The sequence below is a fragment of the Sciurus vulgaris genome, assembly GCF_902686455.1.
Source record: "Sciurus vulgaris genome assembly, chromosome: 12".
In the NCBI taxonomy this organism is placed as follows: Eukaryota; Metazoa; Chordata; class Mammalia; order Rodentia; family Sciuridae; genus Sciurus; species Sciurus vulgaris.
Window position 1 is genome coordinate 1,836,687 of NC_136473.1, and position 19,087 is coordinate 1,855,773.

The window sequence follows — 19,087 nt, forward strand, 5'->3', positions numbered from 1 at the left end:
AAATTATAAAGAGTATTCTTTTCACATTGAGACAGCCAACAGGTTTTGGAAAACTGAAGGTTACATTTCTGAATAATGACCCAGAAGACCCAGGGACTTTGCTCTCAGAGAAAGACTCTCGGTCTAATGATGGTTCCAGGCTGATCTGCGAACTTCTCATGGAATTGTGTGCAGATGTGATCGAAGGTGCCAGAGGGCATCACGCGACTTGTAGTTTGAAGTCTCAAGACACAGAGTTTACATAAGAAAGACCATTAGCCACTGGGAGGTCAGTCAGGAAATGGACTGCCCTGCAGGGATGAGAAGAGAGAAGGAGCTGGCGAGACGGGGAAGAGGTCCCACCGAGCCAGCTGCAGTCACGGGAAGAGAAAGGAGAGGCTGGGAGGCAGGCCTTTGCTGTTGGGGGTGTGCATTTTTCAAGACAGTGGAGTTCCAGGCAAGGGGACAGGAGGCAAGGAGAAACTAGAAACATGGATGAAATCAAAATTCCAAAGGATCGCTACTCTAGGTAGCTTAGGAAAAAGAGAAGGCAGCTGTAGAGATGAAAATACTTGAATAAAATGGTCATTTAAAGTGGAGTTAACAAGGAGAGGAAGTTGGGGAGGTAGAAAGAAATAGCAGAAAAGAAAGCTGGGGGAGAGTCTCTGGGCAGCTTCACTCTGAGACGCCTGCTCTGCTACAGGCCTGCACTAAGGGACTACTGCTGGGAGTCCCTGTTTAAAGATATTTAACTCATTTAGAATGTTCTCTGGAGATATCGTCTGAATGCCAACCTGGAGGAACATTGTTTTAGTGGGAAGCAGAAGTGAACACACAGGGCTTGAGAGGCAACACGAGCCCACGACTGGATGTGCGCCTGCACATAGAACAGCATATGCAAAGTGATGAGTAACCCCCAAAGGTGGTCATTGTGACTGTCATTTTTACTAGATCATGACCTCCCACACTGAGCCAGCACTGAGACTTGATTGAAGCATGAAATGTTTCACTACATACACTCTCACGCAGCCTCTTTTCATGTGATTCCATGTCACTCACAGTGTTAGGTACTGAGGACGTGCCCACATGATGGAATGACTGATGGGTGGTGGTGGAATGGCTGGTGGAATGGGTGTTGGGATGGCTGGTGGGATGGGTGGCAGGATGGCTGGTGGGATGGGTGTTGGGATGGCTGGCGGGATGGCTGGCGGGATGGGTGGCGGGATGGCTGGCGGGATGGGTGGCGGGATGGCTGGCGGGATGGGTGGCGGGATGGCTGGCGGGATGGGTGGCGGGATGGCTGGCGGGATGGGTGTTGGGATGGCTGGCGGGATGGCTGGTGGGATGGGTGGCGGGATGACTCGTGGAAAGGCTGGTGGCAAGGATGGTGGAATGGGTGGTGAAATGGACTAATGGAAGAATTCTGCGTTAACTCACTGTACGCACAGGCAGCAGATACCCTATTGAGAAAATCCGTAGCATGCAACATACCATATTACATTACATATGAAGGCAGATAAAGAAAGGCCATGTCAGACTAGCCCACAGGTGAGATGGCCACAAAGGTACTGACTCAAGTTACGATTCTCATTGTTCCACGAGGCCAGCGACTTGAAAACAAGTCACTGGAGGCCAGCAAACCCAGAAGATGGAAGATGCCTGTGGGATGCAGACACCCCTCCTTTGCAGGGAGGGAAATGGGGATCAGGGGGTAATGGGCAATGGGGCAGGCAATGGCGGGAGATTTCTAGGTGCTGGAGCAGGAAGTTTTCTTGCTCCCTCTGATTTTGGTGCCTTTGGCCTCGAAGGGGAGGAGAGAGACTAGGCAAGCCCTGTCAAGTCAACCCTGCTGCACAGTTTTGGCCAAAATATTTCTCAAAAGATCAACACATTTACATGCAGAGCTGAGCAGAAATCTGACCCGAAGGCCGAGGGGGCAAAGACAGACAATCAGAAGGAGATGCCAAGACATGCCATCCTGATCTGGGCACCTGTGGGACATCTGCAGACCCAAGTAAAGAGTCAGCGTTTTCAGCAAAGTCCACCTTGCAGTAACCTAGGAAGCTGTTGCTACCATGACCCCCACACAGGAAGTGTCGTCTACAACGCAGCTAGCGGGAGAATAGTAATGTATGGCCCAGCTGTGTGACCACCCAAATGAGGGATTCATAAAGCTAACTAAAAGCAAGTGAAGACGGAGGGTTTGTTAGGTTTTCCCTCAGTCACAATAACATGTCACAGATGGAGAACTGCGACCTTCAAATGATAATGCACCTGCTAGGCTGTTAGGGCAACAGTCTGTGAGCTAGTTCAGACCCGGAGGGAGAGCAAGCAGGCAGGACCCTAGAAATGAGGTGTGGTGATCTCAGCCAGCTCTCAGGGTCACGCTTCCTTCTCCCAGACCTCAGCCGGGGTCTTGGCTGAGAGCGTTCTTCCAGAAACATCTCACGGGTCTCCGAGTTCAGCCGCGGTATTCTGCTTGTCGGTCTCCTCTATGGAGACGTGTGCGACGCAAGCTGGACTGTAAGCAGGGAGGCATTCACACTGCCAGCTCCAGGGGTCCCACTGCTCGCCGGGCTGCCACGGGGCCACCTCACAGGGTGCATGGACGGCCGCAAGTTAACAACGTAATTTGGCAGAAAGCCTCTCCCAGGGAGGCTGGGGCTGTGTGCAGGGAAGGTGCCCGGGACCCGAGCAGCCAGCACAGCAGCCTGCCCTCTGCCACGAAGGACCACGCAGGTGTGACACAGATGTCACCAGGGCCAGCCAGCAACACCCAGTGCAGGGTGGCCCCGCGACCTGCTCCTGAGATCACGAGGGGCAGCGGGATGGCCGGCTCTGATCGTGCGGCTGACGCAAAGCGAGGTTCGAGTCTCGGGAGGCTCAGACACTCCCTGGAAGGAAGGCCGAAGGCCAGGCCACCCCCGCACGGGAGGACCTTGCGCAGCAAAGGTGACGCCAAGCTGGCAGGGCCATGTCCTGCGTCCCCCTCGGCACCGTGAGTGTGGTGGTGTTCCCGTGGTCTCGGCCAGTGTGGCAGAGAAGGGACGCAGTCGTGTTGCCGATCAGCTCGCGGGAACCTCCAGTCCCCCCGCTCGGATGAGGACATCGATGAGGCCTGGAAACGGCCTGTGACCTGCGTGCACCTGGCAGCTCCCGGGTGCCCAGCCACGTGGGAGACCTCGGCTTGCTGTGCGCCCGCGGTGAAGGCGGCCGCTCCTCTGTGACGGCCTCCCCCACCACCCTGTGCTCCCATCTCCGGGCTCCTTGGTCACACCCACCAGTGTCGCCTGGTGGGCCGTGTTTACTCACATCTAATTCCAAAGAGGAGTGAAGTCTTCTAAGGTGGCACCCACATATCAAAGCGAGTGAGAATTTACATAAAAACGAGGGGTGACAGAGACGGATGAGAGGAGGCGAGCTCTCCAGCCCCGCCCGCGGCCTGCCCAACGTCCTGTGCAGCGACCCGCACGGCCAGTTCACTGCGGCTTCCCAGCAGCCAGTGTAGACAGCAGACCAAACGATTCTGGTCCTTAGGACAAAACAAACCGACTGCTTGGAAGTGTCGTAGCTATTTCTGCAAAGACACCAGAGAGAGGCTGTCCCCAGGATCCTCATAAAGAGAGCGCAGGCAATATGGTGACAGTGCCCTCAGTGACACTGAGGGGCGAGCACACGCCGGGTTCCCCGGCTGTCCTAGCATTTCGGTGTGGGTGAGGGAACAGGCCAAAGCGGCGAGCCAAGGCCCCCAGGAGGCCAAGTGGGCCAGTCCCGGGTGTGTGCTTCTCCAGGGCAGGTTCTGGAAGCCCGTGAGGCGAGCGACTCCCGTTCCAGTTCAGCTGCCCATGAGTAGGGCTGAGGGCACAGGGCCAGGTCTCTGGGGGCGACAGGGCCATGAAGCGGGTGCCCTCATGGTGGGATTAGTGCCCTTTCAAAAGCACCAGAGAGCTTGCTTCTGCCACTGCCCCGCAGTGAGGACACAGCTCCGAGACGCCCTCTGCACGCCCAAAGCCGTCCAGGTGGCTGACCTGGGGCTGGCCAGGATCCAGGACGTGAGCAGGCGCTTGCTGCCTGGTGCACACTCTGCGGCACGCTCGTTACCCGGCCCCCCGGTCACGCTCTCCCACCAGCCCACAGTCATGGTGTGGGTGGCAGACTGCTCACGCCTCTCCTGCATGTGACTGGGAGTGTGGTCAGGTGTGTGGCCATTAAGCCACACTCAACTCTGGGCCAAGCTGGAGGCGGGGCTGACATTCTCCTGGGAACAGGAAGCCAAGGGAGGACGGTCGCCTGGACAGAAGGGCCTGCAGCCACTAGCCAACCACCAGGGCACCCCTTCCATCCCAGGCCACCCTGAGGCAGGTCTCCTAGCTCAGAAGCCTTGGCCAGAGGACAGGATCCCTGCGGGGGGCATAGAGCGAGAGACATCTAAGCCTGCGTCTGTAGGTAACAGGCAGGGTGGGATGTTCAGGTCCCAAGGAAACGCAGAGAAAGAGGTCCTTAAGGAAGGTCCCCACTGCCTCCAGGATTAAGGGGGACTCGGGAGCAGAGCGGCGATGGGGAGATCGTTCGTCCAAAGTCCCGTTTCAGGTGAAAGGGATGGGCCTGGAACAGAGGGGCAGACCGTTACCAAGAGGAGGTGAGTGGAGATGATGGAGGAGCTGGGGACTTCCAAGGGGCCTGTTGTCCATGGCGTGTGCGGCAGAAAGGCCACGCTGCCACCGGCAGCTAGGAGCACATCTTAAGCCGGACGCACATCAAGCTTTGAAGAGGGAGCCTCGGCCCTGCGAGCTTCCTCCGTCTCTGAACAGCCTCAGTTGTCCCAAAGGATCTGACTGGAATCCACAGAAAACCTTGAATTCCATCAACATTTAGCACAATCCACTGCTACTGTCCCAAACACCTTGAAAAGACGTTTATCTGAACTGCATTTTAAAGTGGTCACTGCCTTCCTCAGCCCAGCCGGCAGGTGCTGGGCAGGTGTCTTATGCATACCAGGCAGTGAGGTGGCCAGAAGGGGAGCCACAGGACGGAGGAAGGGAGTGGCCCGCAGGCACAGCCGCCCCTGACTGGCAGTGGAACCAGCCACAGCTACGGCGCAGCCAGCGCTTCCAAAACGTGGGATTCCGAAAGGTGGGATTCACGGGCACACACCCTGGGGAGTGTGGGATAGGTTATGGTATGAACTTCCTGAGGTCACAAATTGCCCAGGGCCACCAAAGGGCCATGCTGAGCTCGGAGCAGCTCACCACCCCAGCCGGGCGCTCACACGTCATGCTCAGACGTGTGAGGCGGGGCTCAAGCCTGGACCTTCTGGAGGCCCCTGCTCAGCTGCATCCCAGCCATGGCAGAGCCCAAGGGGGCCTCGCTCTCCAAGGCAGGACCCTCAGCCTCTGTGCCCCTGGTCTAGTGATGTCGAGGGCTATCTGTGAACAAATAAAATGACCTCATGGAAGACTTCAAGAGCTTTGGATGGTTGTCTTCAAGGTCACAGTGAGACTTCTGCAACTTCCACATCACAGGAAGGCTTTCCTCCCCAGCTCATTCCCCAGGGCGGAATCCTCGAATCTCAAAGACGCTCAGGTCATCGCTCCTCAGCTGTCTGCCCTGCGGGAGCCCCCTGCTGTGTTAGATGGCTCGGATTTCGTTTCTGGGAAGAAATGATGATCGGAAGAATTTTATGTATGTGACAGACCCACAGCCAACGTCAGACCAAATGGGGGAGAGCTCAAAGTGTCTCCTTCAAGACCGGGAAAAAGACCAAGGCGTCCACTCTCATCACTCTTACTCACTCTAGCACCGGAAGATTTAGCCCAGTAATTAGGCAAGAGAGAGAGAGAAACAGCACGCACGCAGGACGGAGGTCACCATATCCCTGTCTTCAGATGATGCGTTCCTCTAAAGAAAAACCTAAGTCTCCACCAAAACGGATGAATCCGGGGAAGCTGCAGGGTACAAAAACAACGCGCGAGCGTCAGGAGGATCTTTGTGCACCAATGACAAACTTGCTCAGGATGAACCTATGAAAGCGATCTCATTCACAGTGACTCGAAAATACTAATGACAAAACACCTAGGAAAAATCTTAACCACGCAAGTGAAAGACCCCTGTGATGGAAATCATAGAACACTAACGAGAGAATTGAAGGAGACAAAAAAAAATGGGAAGTCCCACGTTCCTGAATGGAAGAGACCAGCGCTGCCGGAGTCGCCGTACTATCTGAAGCGGTTCACAGATCCGGTGTGATTCCATCAAAACACCACGACATTCTTCACTGAAATAGAAAATCCTCAGCTTCAAATAGAAACACAACAGACCCCAAAGGGCTGAAGCATACGTGATAAAAAGAGCAGAGCTGGAGGTGGGGCGCAACGGCTGACTCCAAGACACACCAGAGAGCCGTGCCAACCAGGCAGCAGTGTTGACGTGGAAACGGACAAACAGGCCAGAGCAACAGAAGAGAGATTCCAGAAATGACCCCCAGCGCCAGTGAAGGCACCAAAACACACCCTGGAGAACGGACGGCCTTGTCCTGAGAAAACAGACATCCACGTGCAGAAGACCGAGGCCTGGCAGCTCGCTCCACATGCACAGAACCACCTCAGAATGGAGCGAAGTGCCAACTGTAAGACCTGGCGCCACCACCCGACTAGGGAGAACACAAGACTCAGTGCAGGCAACCAAGCGGTCCGTCCGTGCAAACTCGTGGCCACTCAGCCTCCTGAGTCTCAGGCCGCCGAGCTCCATGCGGATGTCTCCACCCCACTCCTCCCATTCCCTGCGGCCTCCCCACCCACCTGCCGCGCTGTCAGCAAGGGGCCAGTTCAGGGGTTGCTCCACTCCTCCAAGTGTCGCCCCAAGCCCCGGGTGATCTCCCAACAGCACCTGCTCCCCAGGAGGGTCATACCCCAACTTAGCAGGGTGGACAGTTCAGCTGCCCCCAGGGGCAAGTCAAGTGGGGGCAACTTTTCTGTCTCTGGGACTCTTGGGCTGCAGAGCTGAAAAGGAGCTCCGAAATCCCAGCAAGGCCCTAATGCAGAAACGAAGGCTCTGCGGGGCTGTACCCCTTGGGGTTCTCTGAAAGAATTGTACTGCAGTTGCTCAGCGTTTGTGAACCAAATAAATGCTGTGGTGCAAACTGCAAATCAGTGCTCCAAAGGAAGAGTGCAAGGAGTCAGACGGAGAGGCTCTGGGCAAGGACGGGGCCGGCTTGGGAGTTCTGCTGCTGACTGGCAGCGGGTCCTCGTCTCCTGGGGTTGCCGTGCCCAGGGCCCAGGCCAGCTCACAGCATCTGATAAGGGAAGCCTCCTACGCCCCCGGCTCTTGCTCCTTTGCTCCTGTCTGGTCCTCGCCCCTCCACACAGCATCTCCAGTCACCTACCTGCCATGGCTCATGCATTCTCACCTGCTTACAGACAGGGTCTCCCTCCACATAGGTCACACGACTGGCTAAGGGACAGGCATGTGTTGAAGAGGTGGTTGACTCTCACCCTCCATCTTGCTGTGTCCACCCACTCCAGATGGCCTACGAGGCTCACCATCCAACGGTAACCATCCGTTCCTTTTGAAAACCCTTCAACCTCAGCCTGGAGGCCCTCAGCCCGTGCGCCTTCCCATGTGGCTTGTCACCTGGGCTTGGAGTCAAAGCTGATGATCAGCCTTGATTCTCCCCCTCGAGGCTCCAACCCAAGGGCAGCAGAACTACAATCCTGATTTCTTTGGGTAACAAGAAAAGACTTTATCTCTAGTCTGGGATGCACGGGCTAAAATAAAAAGAGAATAGAGAAACACATCTTCCTGACTTGCATTCTTGACGTTGAGTTTGGGTTAATCACTCGTTGCAGCACCAGCAAATCACAAGGGATGTACGGTGGACCTTGATCCTTTCTTTGGGCTGCCTGGGGTCTCAGCTTCCGGTCTTATGTCTGGGCGATCACGCACAGAGCCACCGCGGTCCACCAAAGCCTCTTGCCTTTCCTCCGGGGCGCTCAGTTGGAGCGCATTCCCCAGCCCTCGATCCCCCACGGACCACAGAACGTAGATGGAAGTGTGGTACCTGTGGCTCAAGCCCAGCCCGTAACAGTCTTCCGTTCAATGCTCCGGTTTCTGCCTGCTCAGTACTAACGTGAGGTGCCCTTGGAAGCACAGTGTTGAGAACAGGCAGAGCCGCCACTGGCCGGGATCCCTACTGGGTAGAATGGACCATCCCGTCCTGGCCACCTCCACTCGCTGACTGGACTCCGTGTGACATGCAGGTCTCTACCTGTCTGTGGGCTCTCAGGCGTGGTCGTGACAGCAGCTAGCTTCTGCAGTTCCTGTACTCGTGTATACGACGGTGAGAGGAGGTGGCCATCTGCCATGGGGTGGCCGGAGGGGTCAGACACTGTTTCCAGGCTCTTGTGCATCCACGGCACACACCTGTGACCTTGGCTTTGTGGAGCGGACACACTCACTCCAGACTGTGCCTCAAGAGCTAGCAACACAGAGAGGACAGGTCCCCAGGAGCAAGTTCTGGAAGGAGGTGGCAGCAGGGGCTGGTCGTCCACCCAGATTCTGGGGACGGCAGCACTCGGTGTCCAGGCTTGTGGTGCCGATGACGCGAGGGCAGAGCCTGGGTCCACTGGAGCAGACGTGACCCTTTCCCAGCTGCAGTGTGGTTTTAAACAAGGCATTTGCCCGTGGCCGCCCAGCTGGCTTGGCCAGCCTGCTGCCACGTCAGTCCTTGGACATCTTCACACAGGCCCTCTGCTTCCGTCAGTGAGAGATGATTTCCGCAGCTCGTGGCTAAGAACTGCTGTTGGCAGGGTGCGTGATGGGGGAAGAAAGGAAGGGGACTTTCTCGGCCCACTGCCTCGGGACACTGGCCTGTCTCTAGGGTGTATTTCTTACTTCTTGAGAAATAGTCAGAGCCTGGGTAGAGGTCAGCGGTGGAGTGCGTCCTGGCGAGTGCGAGGCCCTGGACTCCATCTCCAGCACCACAGAAAGGAAAGAGAAGGAGATGGAAGCCAGAGAAGAGCTCATCCCACCGCTGGCTCCTTCACGCAGGCTTCCCGTCTATACTTTGATTGCCTCGGGCGTGCTGAAATAGATTAAATCTGACCAAATAAAGCCTGCTATTTGGGGACACAGGGAATTCAAAAGAAAAGCAAAATGTGGAAAAGAAAACTGAGCACAGTACCCAAGGAGGCAAAGTCAACAGGCACTCCGTGGGAATGCTGGGGTCTGTGTTGCAGAGACATAACACAGGACAGTCATTTTAGGTCAACTGGACTCTCCCTGCCACAAAAGCACAACTGAGATTTTGTCAAACTATACACTTTTTAAAGTCCCCACGTTCCAAACTGTGATGGAACTAGGTCAAAGGCAATGTCCTGTACCAGAGCAAGTGGGATCGGGCAGGTCTGCTGGCTTTGTATCTCGACATCGTTACTGTGCCAAAGTGACCTTGCAGCCAGGGGACACTCCCACGGTGGTTGGGCATGCCAGTGGGCCATGCCAGAGACTGGTAGTCTGGCCCTCGTGACCACTGCCCCCACCTGACACGTGGGTGTTGTGAGCCTCCAAGGAGGTCTGTCCACCCTAGGGAGCCTCGAGGGTCTGGTGTGCTGCCGTAACGGCCCCACAAACCACAGGGCAACGTGACAGGGACGTTTACCACCTGAGCCTGAGCCGTCCTTGGGAATGACTGCCGCTGGATTGTGGCGCAAGTGTACAGCTGCCCCAGAGGCTGGGTCCCACAGCCCCTGCAGTGTCCACGTGCTCCCTCTGGGAGCCCCCAGATACCCAGGACAGCCCCCGTGGAGGAGATCCAGGGTGGCAGTCAGCCCTGACGTGGCTCCTGGACCCTCCGGCTGGCTGGTCTGCGGGCCGAACGCAGCCACATGCGTGACCCCAGGGGAGAGGCAGCAGCGATGCAGGCCTGTGGTGGAGGGCAGCAGGGCCACCGTGGCTCTGCCACTGGGTTCTGCAGAGGTGTGCTGCGGGGCAGGTGGACGGACGTCGGCTGTGAAGGGTCAGGAAGGACTCTGAGTGGAGCGAGGGCTGGAAGACAGAAGCCTCCGGAATGTCTAACATCAAATGAACTCTGGACCCTTTCAACTTGGAGGCTTGTCAAGTTGGCTAATGAGGCTGACAAAGGCAAGGACTTGTGACAGAAATGATGACGCGTATCCAGCCAAGTGGGCCTTCAAACTTCTTCCCTGGGATTCCCGGAATCCAACTCAGAGGGAGATCTGCTTTGCTGCATGGGTGACACCTGCCCAGACCTGGGGGCAACGCCGCTTCTAGATCTTGCACGCGGGGAGTCTGACCTCGGCCCGCTGCCTGACGGCCTTCAACCCAGCTTTCTCCTTCCGTGCCTGAGGTTGACAAAGGTGCACTGGATGCTCGCTGAGATGGACCAACCCCTTTGGACCAAAAATCGTCTTCCAGACAGATTTACTTAGGGGTCCTTATGGTTTGGCTGTGAGGCGTCCCCCAGGGCTCCTGCGTGAGGCTGCACAGGAAGGTTTGGAGGACAGATGGTTGGGCCACGGGAGCCTCATCCAGCCAGTGAGTGACTCCCCGATGGGACTGGCTGAGAGGTGAGGGGCGGGTGGGGGTGGCTGGCGGAGGTGGGCTCTGGGCCGTGCCCTTGGGTTGTATATTGGGTGAGCTGAGCTCAGTCTCTCTGCTTTCTGACCGCCATGGGAGCTGCTTCCCTCTGCCACACTCTTCCACCATGATGTCCTGCCTCACCGCAAACTCCAAGGAATGGAGCCGCTGGCTCTGGACTGGAATCTCTGAAACCGTGAGCCCCAAACAACCTTTTTCTCCTCTAATTGTTCTTGTCAGGTCTTCCAGTCACAGCAGCGAAAGGGAAGGGAGGTCCACAGAGGGAATGCTTGGAGTCTCCACAGAACAGGGAGACTTGTCCTCTGTGGTAAAGCGGTCGCCTGGGACACCATGGGCTTCCTGGCTAAGAGGGTCCTGTGGTCACGGAGAGGCTCTGGACGGCTTGCCTGCCCCTGTCACATTCCTGGCTTTGCTCTGGCCTCCGCCCGGCAGCCTATGGGCCTCCCCCAGCCACCCCACCTGCCTCTCCTTCAGGCCAGAACCTCTTCTGCCGAGCGGCCCAGGTCCTGGCCTGCTCCCGCTGCCCCTCCTCTGGTCCCCATGGCGGCCCTTGGGGGACAGTCACAGCACTCTCAGGTGACAGTGGTAAATCCTGTGTGACTATTCTCTGGGAGGCTCCAGCTCCCTAAGCCGGGGGCCTTCGCTTCTATATTCACGGCACCCACCCCACGCTGGACAAAGTCACCCAAAGAAGCAGAAGACCGTCATATGGGCATGTCCACCCAGACCAACCATGGGCATTTCAAAACTGAATATCCCACAGTCCCCCAACCCAGCCAGATGCTGGCCCTGCTCCCTGCCTCTCTGCTGTGCTGACTGTCCCTCTGCCCACCCAGATGCTCCATCTGGAAACTGGGGGTGCACAGCCCCTCTCCTGCGCCCCAGTGTCCAGTTCTGCTGTGGCCCCCACATGCCTTAGTACTTCTTCGGGGACGACGGTATAGTCCTGAGCAGCCTCTGGGGTCCTGCTTCCTGTGGCCCTCCCAGGACACTCTGCAGGCAGCAAGCAGACACTCGCAGAGCGTAAGGAGGCCAGCCTTTCCCTCTGCAGCATCCCGGACCCTGGCCGAGAGTCGGCACTGCCTGCCTGCAGCCGCCTGGTGCCACGCCGCAGCCCTGCTCTGGTCGGCTCCAGGCCCTGTCCTCCTGGCACTGCCCAACACGCGCGAGCAGCACACTTCAGCTCTATGGCAGGCATCCTCCCCGCCCTCTAGACCATTCTCTGTGGTGAGGGGCCTCCTCGCCTCACCCCCTGCAGTGAACTTCAGCCCCAGACCCCACTTCCTTCCTGGCTCTTGCTGTGGTTAGTGCGTTGGCCCCTGCCTCCTGCTCCACCACCTGCTCCAGCTCCCAGGGCCACATTCAGGAGCCAGGAGATGCGGTGACCACAAGGCAACGGCCACACATGTGCGGCCCTCATCATGTGCAATCCTCAGAGTCACACATCACTCTGTGGGGCAGCGGTTCTCATGGTTATTCTCCTGCAGAAGCCAAGTGCGCATGCCGTTTTAATGAGGTGGCCGCTGCACGGCAGCCCACACCTGTGGCTGGCAGAACCGGTTCTACCCGAGGTCTGGCTGATGACCTGCAGCTGGGGTGCTGCCACCACCTGCGGCTTCCGAGTTTCCCTGGAGGACAGACCCAGTGCTCTGATTCGCTTGTCCACAGGTGTGGGCATGACCGTTTCCAGTCCTCATTCCCCGGCTGCTGGGGCTCACGTGCATCAGTACCCTACCCATTCAAGGTAGCCAACACCAGGTCCCCAGCTGTCATGCAGCAGGACTGCGTTCAATTCTCCCTTCTCCCAGGTGGCCTCTTACGGACACTCTGAATGACCACAGCTCAAGCAATGAGTGCTAACACCGCCCACAATGAAGAGAGTCGTACCTCGGAACTCCAGGCCTCGGAGTTGAAAGGTGACAAGTCCATTTCCAATCTCAATCAGGTGCACAAAGGCATTGAGGTCGTCTGAAGCCAGAATGAAGCAATCCCCGGAGCTGTAGTTACCCCAACGACCGAGAAGGAGGTCTCCACAGAGCGACTCCTGCAGGGTTCTTGTCAAGTGCTCGTAGAAGATGGCATTGAGGTTGTTGTCATCGCCCCCTACAGGCAGACAGGGACACAGCGGGTGAGGGCTCTAGTGCCCACACCTGGGAGAGCGAGCTTTCACTGGAGCAAGGCCAGGCCGGACTCCCTGTCCACCCGAAGACCTGGTCCTCGGCCTTTTAGTGGATGCGAGGGACCCGTTTCCTCTCCAGCTTCTCTGAGGCAGCCCCTCCCCACCCAGGATGGGATTGCTGCCCAGATGCACGTGGCCCACAGATGCCTATCTCCTGCTGGGGTCTCCGAGTCCCAGCCCTGTGCACCCCTGTCCTACTGAACATCACTGTGTATCTCCAGGGCTGCTCAGCTTCCGCGTGAACAAATCAGGGTGCCCCTTGTCCACAGCCCTGTCTGAGTGACTGGCACCCCACCAGTCAGCCATGACCAGGGATTTCTTTCCTCTCCTGTTTCATCCCCTTCAAATATTTTCTGAATCTTTGTACCTTTCTCCTCTGATAGCCCCAGCTCAGTCAAACTACCGACACTCCTGCTGTGGGCAGCATGTTCATTCACAGGACCTGCCGTCCCATCCGGTCCTGCGGCAGAACCAGCTTTCAAGTGGAAAAGCGGAGTGGGTTTCTCAGGACCCGCCCGGCCCACTGCTGGGCCTTCCCGATGCGCTTAGATAGGCAGGACTTCTCGGCCTGCAGGAGGGTGACCGTATACTGCCTCATCCGCAGGAAAGAGCCAGGACTGTCCTGAGTCAGCCTCACTCCCGGGGTCACACGAGTCACCATGGTCTGGTCCTTGTCTCCGTCCTCGCCCTACACCCAGCAACATGGAACTTCCAGCTGGGCCTCGCGTGCCCCTCCTGCCTGGGCTGCCCTGGCTCGCACTCTCGCTCATCAACTGCGGTCTATCTTCAGCCCTTAGCTCTGTCACTACGGGACAAATCCTCTCGCAGGCTGTCCTCCCTGTGGCCCTCTGCTCTCAAGTGCCTGTGCTTCCGCTCTGTGTGAAAGTGGGCTCTGAGTCATTCAGTTAGCACCTGATTTCTCCACTGCACTATGATTTCAGAGAAGAGAGCTCTAGGTCTGAATTTGCTTGTTTTCGCTTCGCAGCCCTGGAAGAATTTGCAACTCGAGTAGGAACCGACTAAATACCTGCTGAACAATAGGTGACTCCATAGAGCGTCACAGGTTCTTCTAGAGGAATGTTTTAAGAAAATACCCACCAACAACTCCAGGGCGTTTGTTAAATCAAGGTAAGTTGTATAGTTACTAAGCAGCATCCATTTTTATTTATGTGCTATAATATGTAATACAATTAATTACTCACATTATAAATGAGCTATGTTTACATGTGATTCTATTTATATGTAAACTTTATATTTTACACATGATTATGTTATAATATAAATCATATATACACACATGTCATATTATATATGTATATAATCTGTTGCCGTTTGTTTTAAGTATGTGTATGTATTTCACTTAGAAACCCCTTAGAGAGTGCAAATCCCTTCTTTCTGGTGTCCCCAAGTTCGAGGAAGGCATGCTCTGTGTGAGCACCAGCTGGGCCCGTGCCTTCCCTGAGCTGAGCACCTCAGAGGCCTGTTCTGCTTCAGAGCTGTGTGCCACTTGGCCACTCGTCAGCTGAAGAACTATGTCAGGTGGGGCCACTATGGACAAAGCCACTGGGAATGCTCACCAGCAGGAACTGTGTGAAGGTGAGACCTGAGTGGAGGTGAGACCTGTGTGAAGGTGAGACCTGAGTGGAGGTGAGACCTGTGTGGAGGTGAGACCTGAGTGGAGGTGAGACCTGAGTGGAGGTGAGACCTGAGTGGAGGTGTGACCTTTGCGGAGGTGAGACCTGAGTGGAGGTGAGACCTGAGTGGAGGTGAGACCTGTGTGGAGGTGAGACCTGTGCGAGGTGAGACCTGTGCGAGGTGAGACCTGAGTGGAGGTGAGACCTGAGTGGAGGTGAGACCTGTGTGGAGGTGAGACCTGTGCGGAGGTGAGACCTGAGTGGAGGTGAGACCTGAGTGGAGGTGAGACCTGAGTTAGTGGAGGTGAGACCTGAGTGGAGGTGAGACCTGAGTGGAGGTGAGACCTGTGCGAGGTGAGACCTGTGTGGAGGTGAGACCTGAGTGAAGGTGAGACCTGAGTTAGTGGAGGTGAGACCTGTGTGGAGGTGAGACCTGAGTGGAGGTGAGACCTGAGTTAGTGGAGGTGAGACCTGAGTGGAGGTGAGACCTGAGTGGAGGTGAGACCTGAGTTAGTGGAGGTGAGACCTGTGTGGAGGTGAATCCGGGTGGGTGCTGTTCTCACGCTGGACTGGCCGAGGCTCTTCCGCATGCCCCACCCGCCCTGCCGGGGGAGTGCTTAGCTTTGCACCCACCTGGGTCAGAGGCGTCAGTGCTCCTGGGGTTGGAACCAGGCGGATGGTGACACCTGGGTAGGCCGGGTAAGGAGAGGGGATGAGGGAACGCCCTGCTGCCCAGGAGGCCAGGGCCCTGTGCTGAGACTCCAGGTGCCCTCCCTGCTGGGCTCCGCCCCCTCCCGTCCCCTCTGGGATCTCTCCAGAGGAGGACAGAAGCTTTCCAGGAGAAGATTGGATAAACAGGGCAGTCTTCCTGGTCTTGTGGGTACCAGAAGCAGCCAGAAGTCTAGGGGAAAAGTAAGAGCTGTTTTTGGAGGGCCTTTTCTTTGGGGAAGAAATTCTAGGAAGCCAGAGAGGCGAGGCACAGAGTTGCCCCGAAGAGGGGACACCTACAAGTCAGGTTCAAGTTCCCTCTGAGTTGTCTACTGGAGTGGGCCAGGTCCTGGGAGGGCTGAGATAAAGACTGTGTGCTGCTCTGCGTTGTGGGTGATGGGCAGGCTGGCAGGCTGGGCAGTGAGGATGCCCAGGTGCACTTACCTGAGGAGGAGGGCCCACATCTCTGAGAGGTCTAGGGGGGACACACTTGGATATTGGAGACCTTGCTGGGCATGCAGGACAGTTAAAGGCTGAACTGAAACCGAAGCATTTATGAGGTGATGAAGGCTGATGGGAGAACAGCGTGGTGGCCGAGCTGGCCACAGGGTCTGACAGAGCTTCCCTGCCACCCCACCTGGGAACACGGGCAGCCGCTGGATGGGCTGCTGCGCTCCATGATAAATCAGCAGTTGTCCTGAGATGCTAACTAAAGACTACTTTCCGTTTCCAGCACTTTAAAAAGAAAGACCTGAATCAGAGAGTTAGCCTTTGCTTAAGTATCAAACTGTCTGATATCTAAATAAAATAATTAAAACTACTAAAAGTAGAGATTTGATTCGGGGCATCTTCTTACAACTCACTGACCACAGATTTGCATAATTAGCAAATGAAACAGCAATTGTGATTAATTGAAAGCGGGGTGTGCTGCGCAGCCCTCCTGTGCCTGCCAGGGACGCCCCGCGATGCTGGAGTCACATGGCTGCACCCCAGAGGTGGCCTCTACCCTCCTCCCTCTTCCCCTTACATAGAGTTGTACAAAAAGCCAGCCTGTCTCTGCAGGTCCTTTCAGACCCGCCATTACGCTGATCACCTCCATGCAACTCAGGTACAGATGGTCCCCCTGGGACGGTCTGGCCCGACAAGTTCTGACCTTCCGATGATGTGAGAGACTCAGTGGCTCAGTGTTTTCTAGACTTCGATTTTCTTCCAGGCCAGCAATATGCAGCCCGATGCTATCATCATGCTGAGCAGTGACAGCCAGCCACAGGTCCTGGTCACCCCAAGGTCCCACAACTAAGGCTCTCCAGGGTGCCGGTGGCTCAGTCCCGTGTCTGGTGGGTAGGGGAGCACAGGCCTTTGCAACGTGCCATGTTTTTTTGACTGCAGGGCGTTACCAGAGAACCCGTACAGATAAGGGCCTCGGGCTATTCAACCCAGACACAGTCTTGGTCACAAAGGAGAGAGGGAGGCCAATAAAAAAATCCACTAAAACTGCACAGGCCTGTGTTCCCAGTGACTCAGGAGGCTGAGGCAAGAGGATCGCAAGTTTAAGGCCAGCCTCAGGCTACTTAGTGGGACCCTGTCTCAAAAGAGAAAAGATAAAGGGCTGGGGATACAGCTTAGTGGTAAAGTGTCCCTGCCTTCAGTCTGTAGTATATATATGTATATATACACACCCTCAGCTAAAATTAGCATTCTGCTAAGAGGAAGGAGGAGACAGAAGAGTTAAAAGTGAGTGGATTATGGAAGAGAGTCAAATCGTTTCCTAGCAGTAAATCCTTCCTTAGCTTCATGTTGATCTCCACCCTGGAATGGTTCCTCTTTAAAGACATCAGAAGCTGACTTTTTCCAAGTGACTGTTCTTCTAAGAGACCGATCCCGAGGTCTGCAGTCTGTGTGTGACGCTTCTACACATAAAACACAATGTCCAGCAGAGTCCGTCAACCCTGAAGCAGCACCCGACAGAGTCTGCTGGGTGGAGGACGCGTCTCCACGCCCAGCCAGGACGTGATGCGTCCCGTCGCTCGGTTTTCCTCTGCAGCTGGCAGATCGACCACACGAGCATCGTCTCCACCACGACTAGCAGGACTGATCCTCCCTCTCGGGAGCTGCCTACATAACAAAGCACATACAAACCTTGAAAAGAGGATAGGAAAAGCTCTTACCTGGATCCCTTTCGATTTGGACGGCCAGTCTTGTGTTGGAATTGTCCACGCGCCTTGTACTGGAAGGGACCACAAGAGGGAGGAAGGCCACATTAGATCCCGCCGAGCCAGAGACCTGCCTCACAGAGCCTCAGGGGAGTGGGACATGCAGAGTGGGGGCGCTCACAGACTGGTGGTTTGCTCCATTTGGACTGCACTGCAGGAAGAGGGGACTCGGGTAAGAGAGCCAGGCGAGGTGGGTGACGGGGGCTCCCTGATGTGGGGGAGCGGCTGCGTCTTATTCTCTTTGGAGTACAGACCTGCAGAGCCAAAGCAAGTCTGAGCCTCCAGGGAACACTGCTGCTGTGGGAACCTGAGGCAGTGACCCCATGGACTTTGTCCAGACGGTGGTGCTGAGCAGGTGGTGCCTGCACACGGGCCTCCAAGGCCTTTCTGAGGTTGAGCTAGGAGAGAACTAGCACTTGCAAACGAGAAGACAGTGTCAACAGCTATCATGACGAGTGGCCAGCAGGGTGCACACTGACCCCTGTTCGATCCTGACAGTGGCCCTGGGTCTCTCCAGATAACCTCCTGTGAGGTCACCAGCCCACCTGTATCCCAGAACGTCACCTGTCCCTGGCTGCCACACGTCCCCAAGTCCCTTGTAGACGCCACAGCCTGCTGAGCAGCCCTCTCTGTAGCTGAGGGAGAGCGTGGTCTCATGCTGCCAAGGGTGACTCTGGAAGTGACATGAAGCCTGTGAGGCTCGTGACGCTCAGCTGGAGTGAAAGTGGCCGTTCCCCCTCACTGAACCCGCAGGAGAGCGCTTTCTAGAGCCAGGCGGCACTGAGCACAGTCACACGCAGCTGAAGACATGCAGGCCCTGATACGTGGCCCGCCGCCAGCGCCCTGCCGCGCTCTCTGGGCTCCAGCCGGGCCTCAGGTGCGTGCCCTCCCAGCCCCAAGCCCCCATTGCCAGGACCTTTCTCCTCCCGCCTGTGATCCTGGGGGACCCCTGGCCCCACAGTCTCATTGGAAGGGCCTCTTCCTCAGGACGCTGCCTGACCTCGCGCTGGGTGTGGCTGCCTTGTCCTGGTGCTGTCGCCCGCTGTGCCTCTCCTTTGCTGCTGCGTTGTGACTAACGTCACGCTGGGCAGCTCACGCAGTCCTTGGTGTGACAGCGGCTGGCTCCACCTGCTCCAGGTATCAACCTGTCACACCCAGTCTCTCGCCGAGTCGAGGCCGGGAGGTAAGGTGCCCAGGTCACCGATCGGCCGACTGCTAGAGCCAGGATTTGGACCCGGGGCCCGGGGCCCAGACCCACACCACGTCCTGCACTTCTGCCTGGCTGTCTGCATCCGCCTCCGTGGCACAGCCCAGCCACCCAGCGCTCAGCTTGCAGCTGCCGTCGCTCAGCCTCGGATGAAGCTGCTTCGGAAGCTGCCCATTCTACGGCCCTGCGAGCCCGGAGCCTTGCGCTTGGCCTGGCGTTGAAACGTGCAGGGTGACAAGCTGTACGTGACTCAAGGTGACAAGCATTGCCGGAGGGCGAGAGGAAACCTCGGAACGGCTTCTCGGGTGAACTCGTCTCTTGGGAATCAGGACAGAACAACAGACGAATGGAAGGAATTATAAACTGAATAAATGAGAAAGCTTGTCATCAGAGAATGACTGCCTCAGACATTTGAGGATCATCCAGGTAAGGTCCCGTCTGAACGCAGGCAAGACTCCGCAGGGGGCGCTGCGTGGCACCGAGGCCGCGACCCAGTACGCTGCTCCGGCAGGGCTCCAGGCTCCTTCCCGCCACCTCACAGCAGCTTTGAAGA

The 19,087-nt window shown here is 56.7% G+C and overlaps 1 protein-coding gene across 5 annotated transcripts in view; it reads right to left on the reverse strand.

Moving 5' to 3' along the window:
* The window catches only part of PCNX2 (pecanex 2), a 193,919-nt gene that overhangs the window by 27,620 nt on the left and 147,212 nt on the right, over positions 1 to 19,087 (reverse strand). For all 5 annotated transcript variants that reach the window (XM_079107189.1, XM_079107187.1, XM_079107188.1 and 2 more), the window contains 2 exons: positions 17,283 to 17,341; positions 12,481 to 12,696 (listed from right to left, as the gene is read on the reverse strand). In XM_079107189.1, coding sequence (XP_078963315.1) covers positions 12,481 to 12,696; positions 17,283 to 17,341 — 275 coding nt within the window. The remainder of the gene's footprint in view (positions 1 to 12,480; positions 12,697 to 17,282; positions 17,342 to 19,087) is intronic.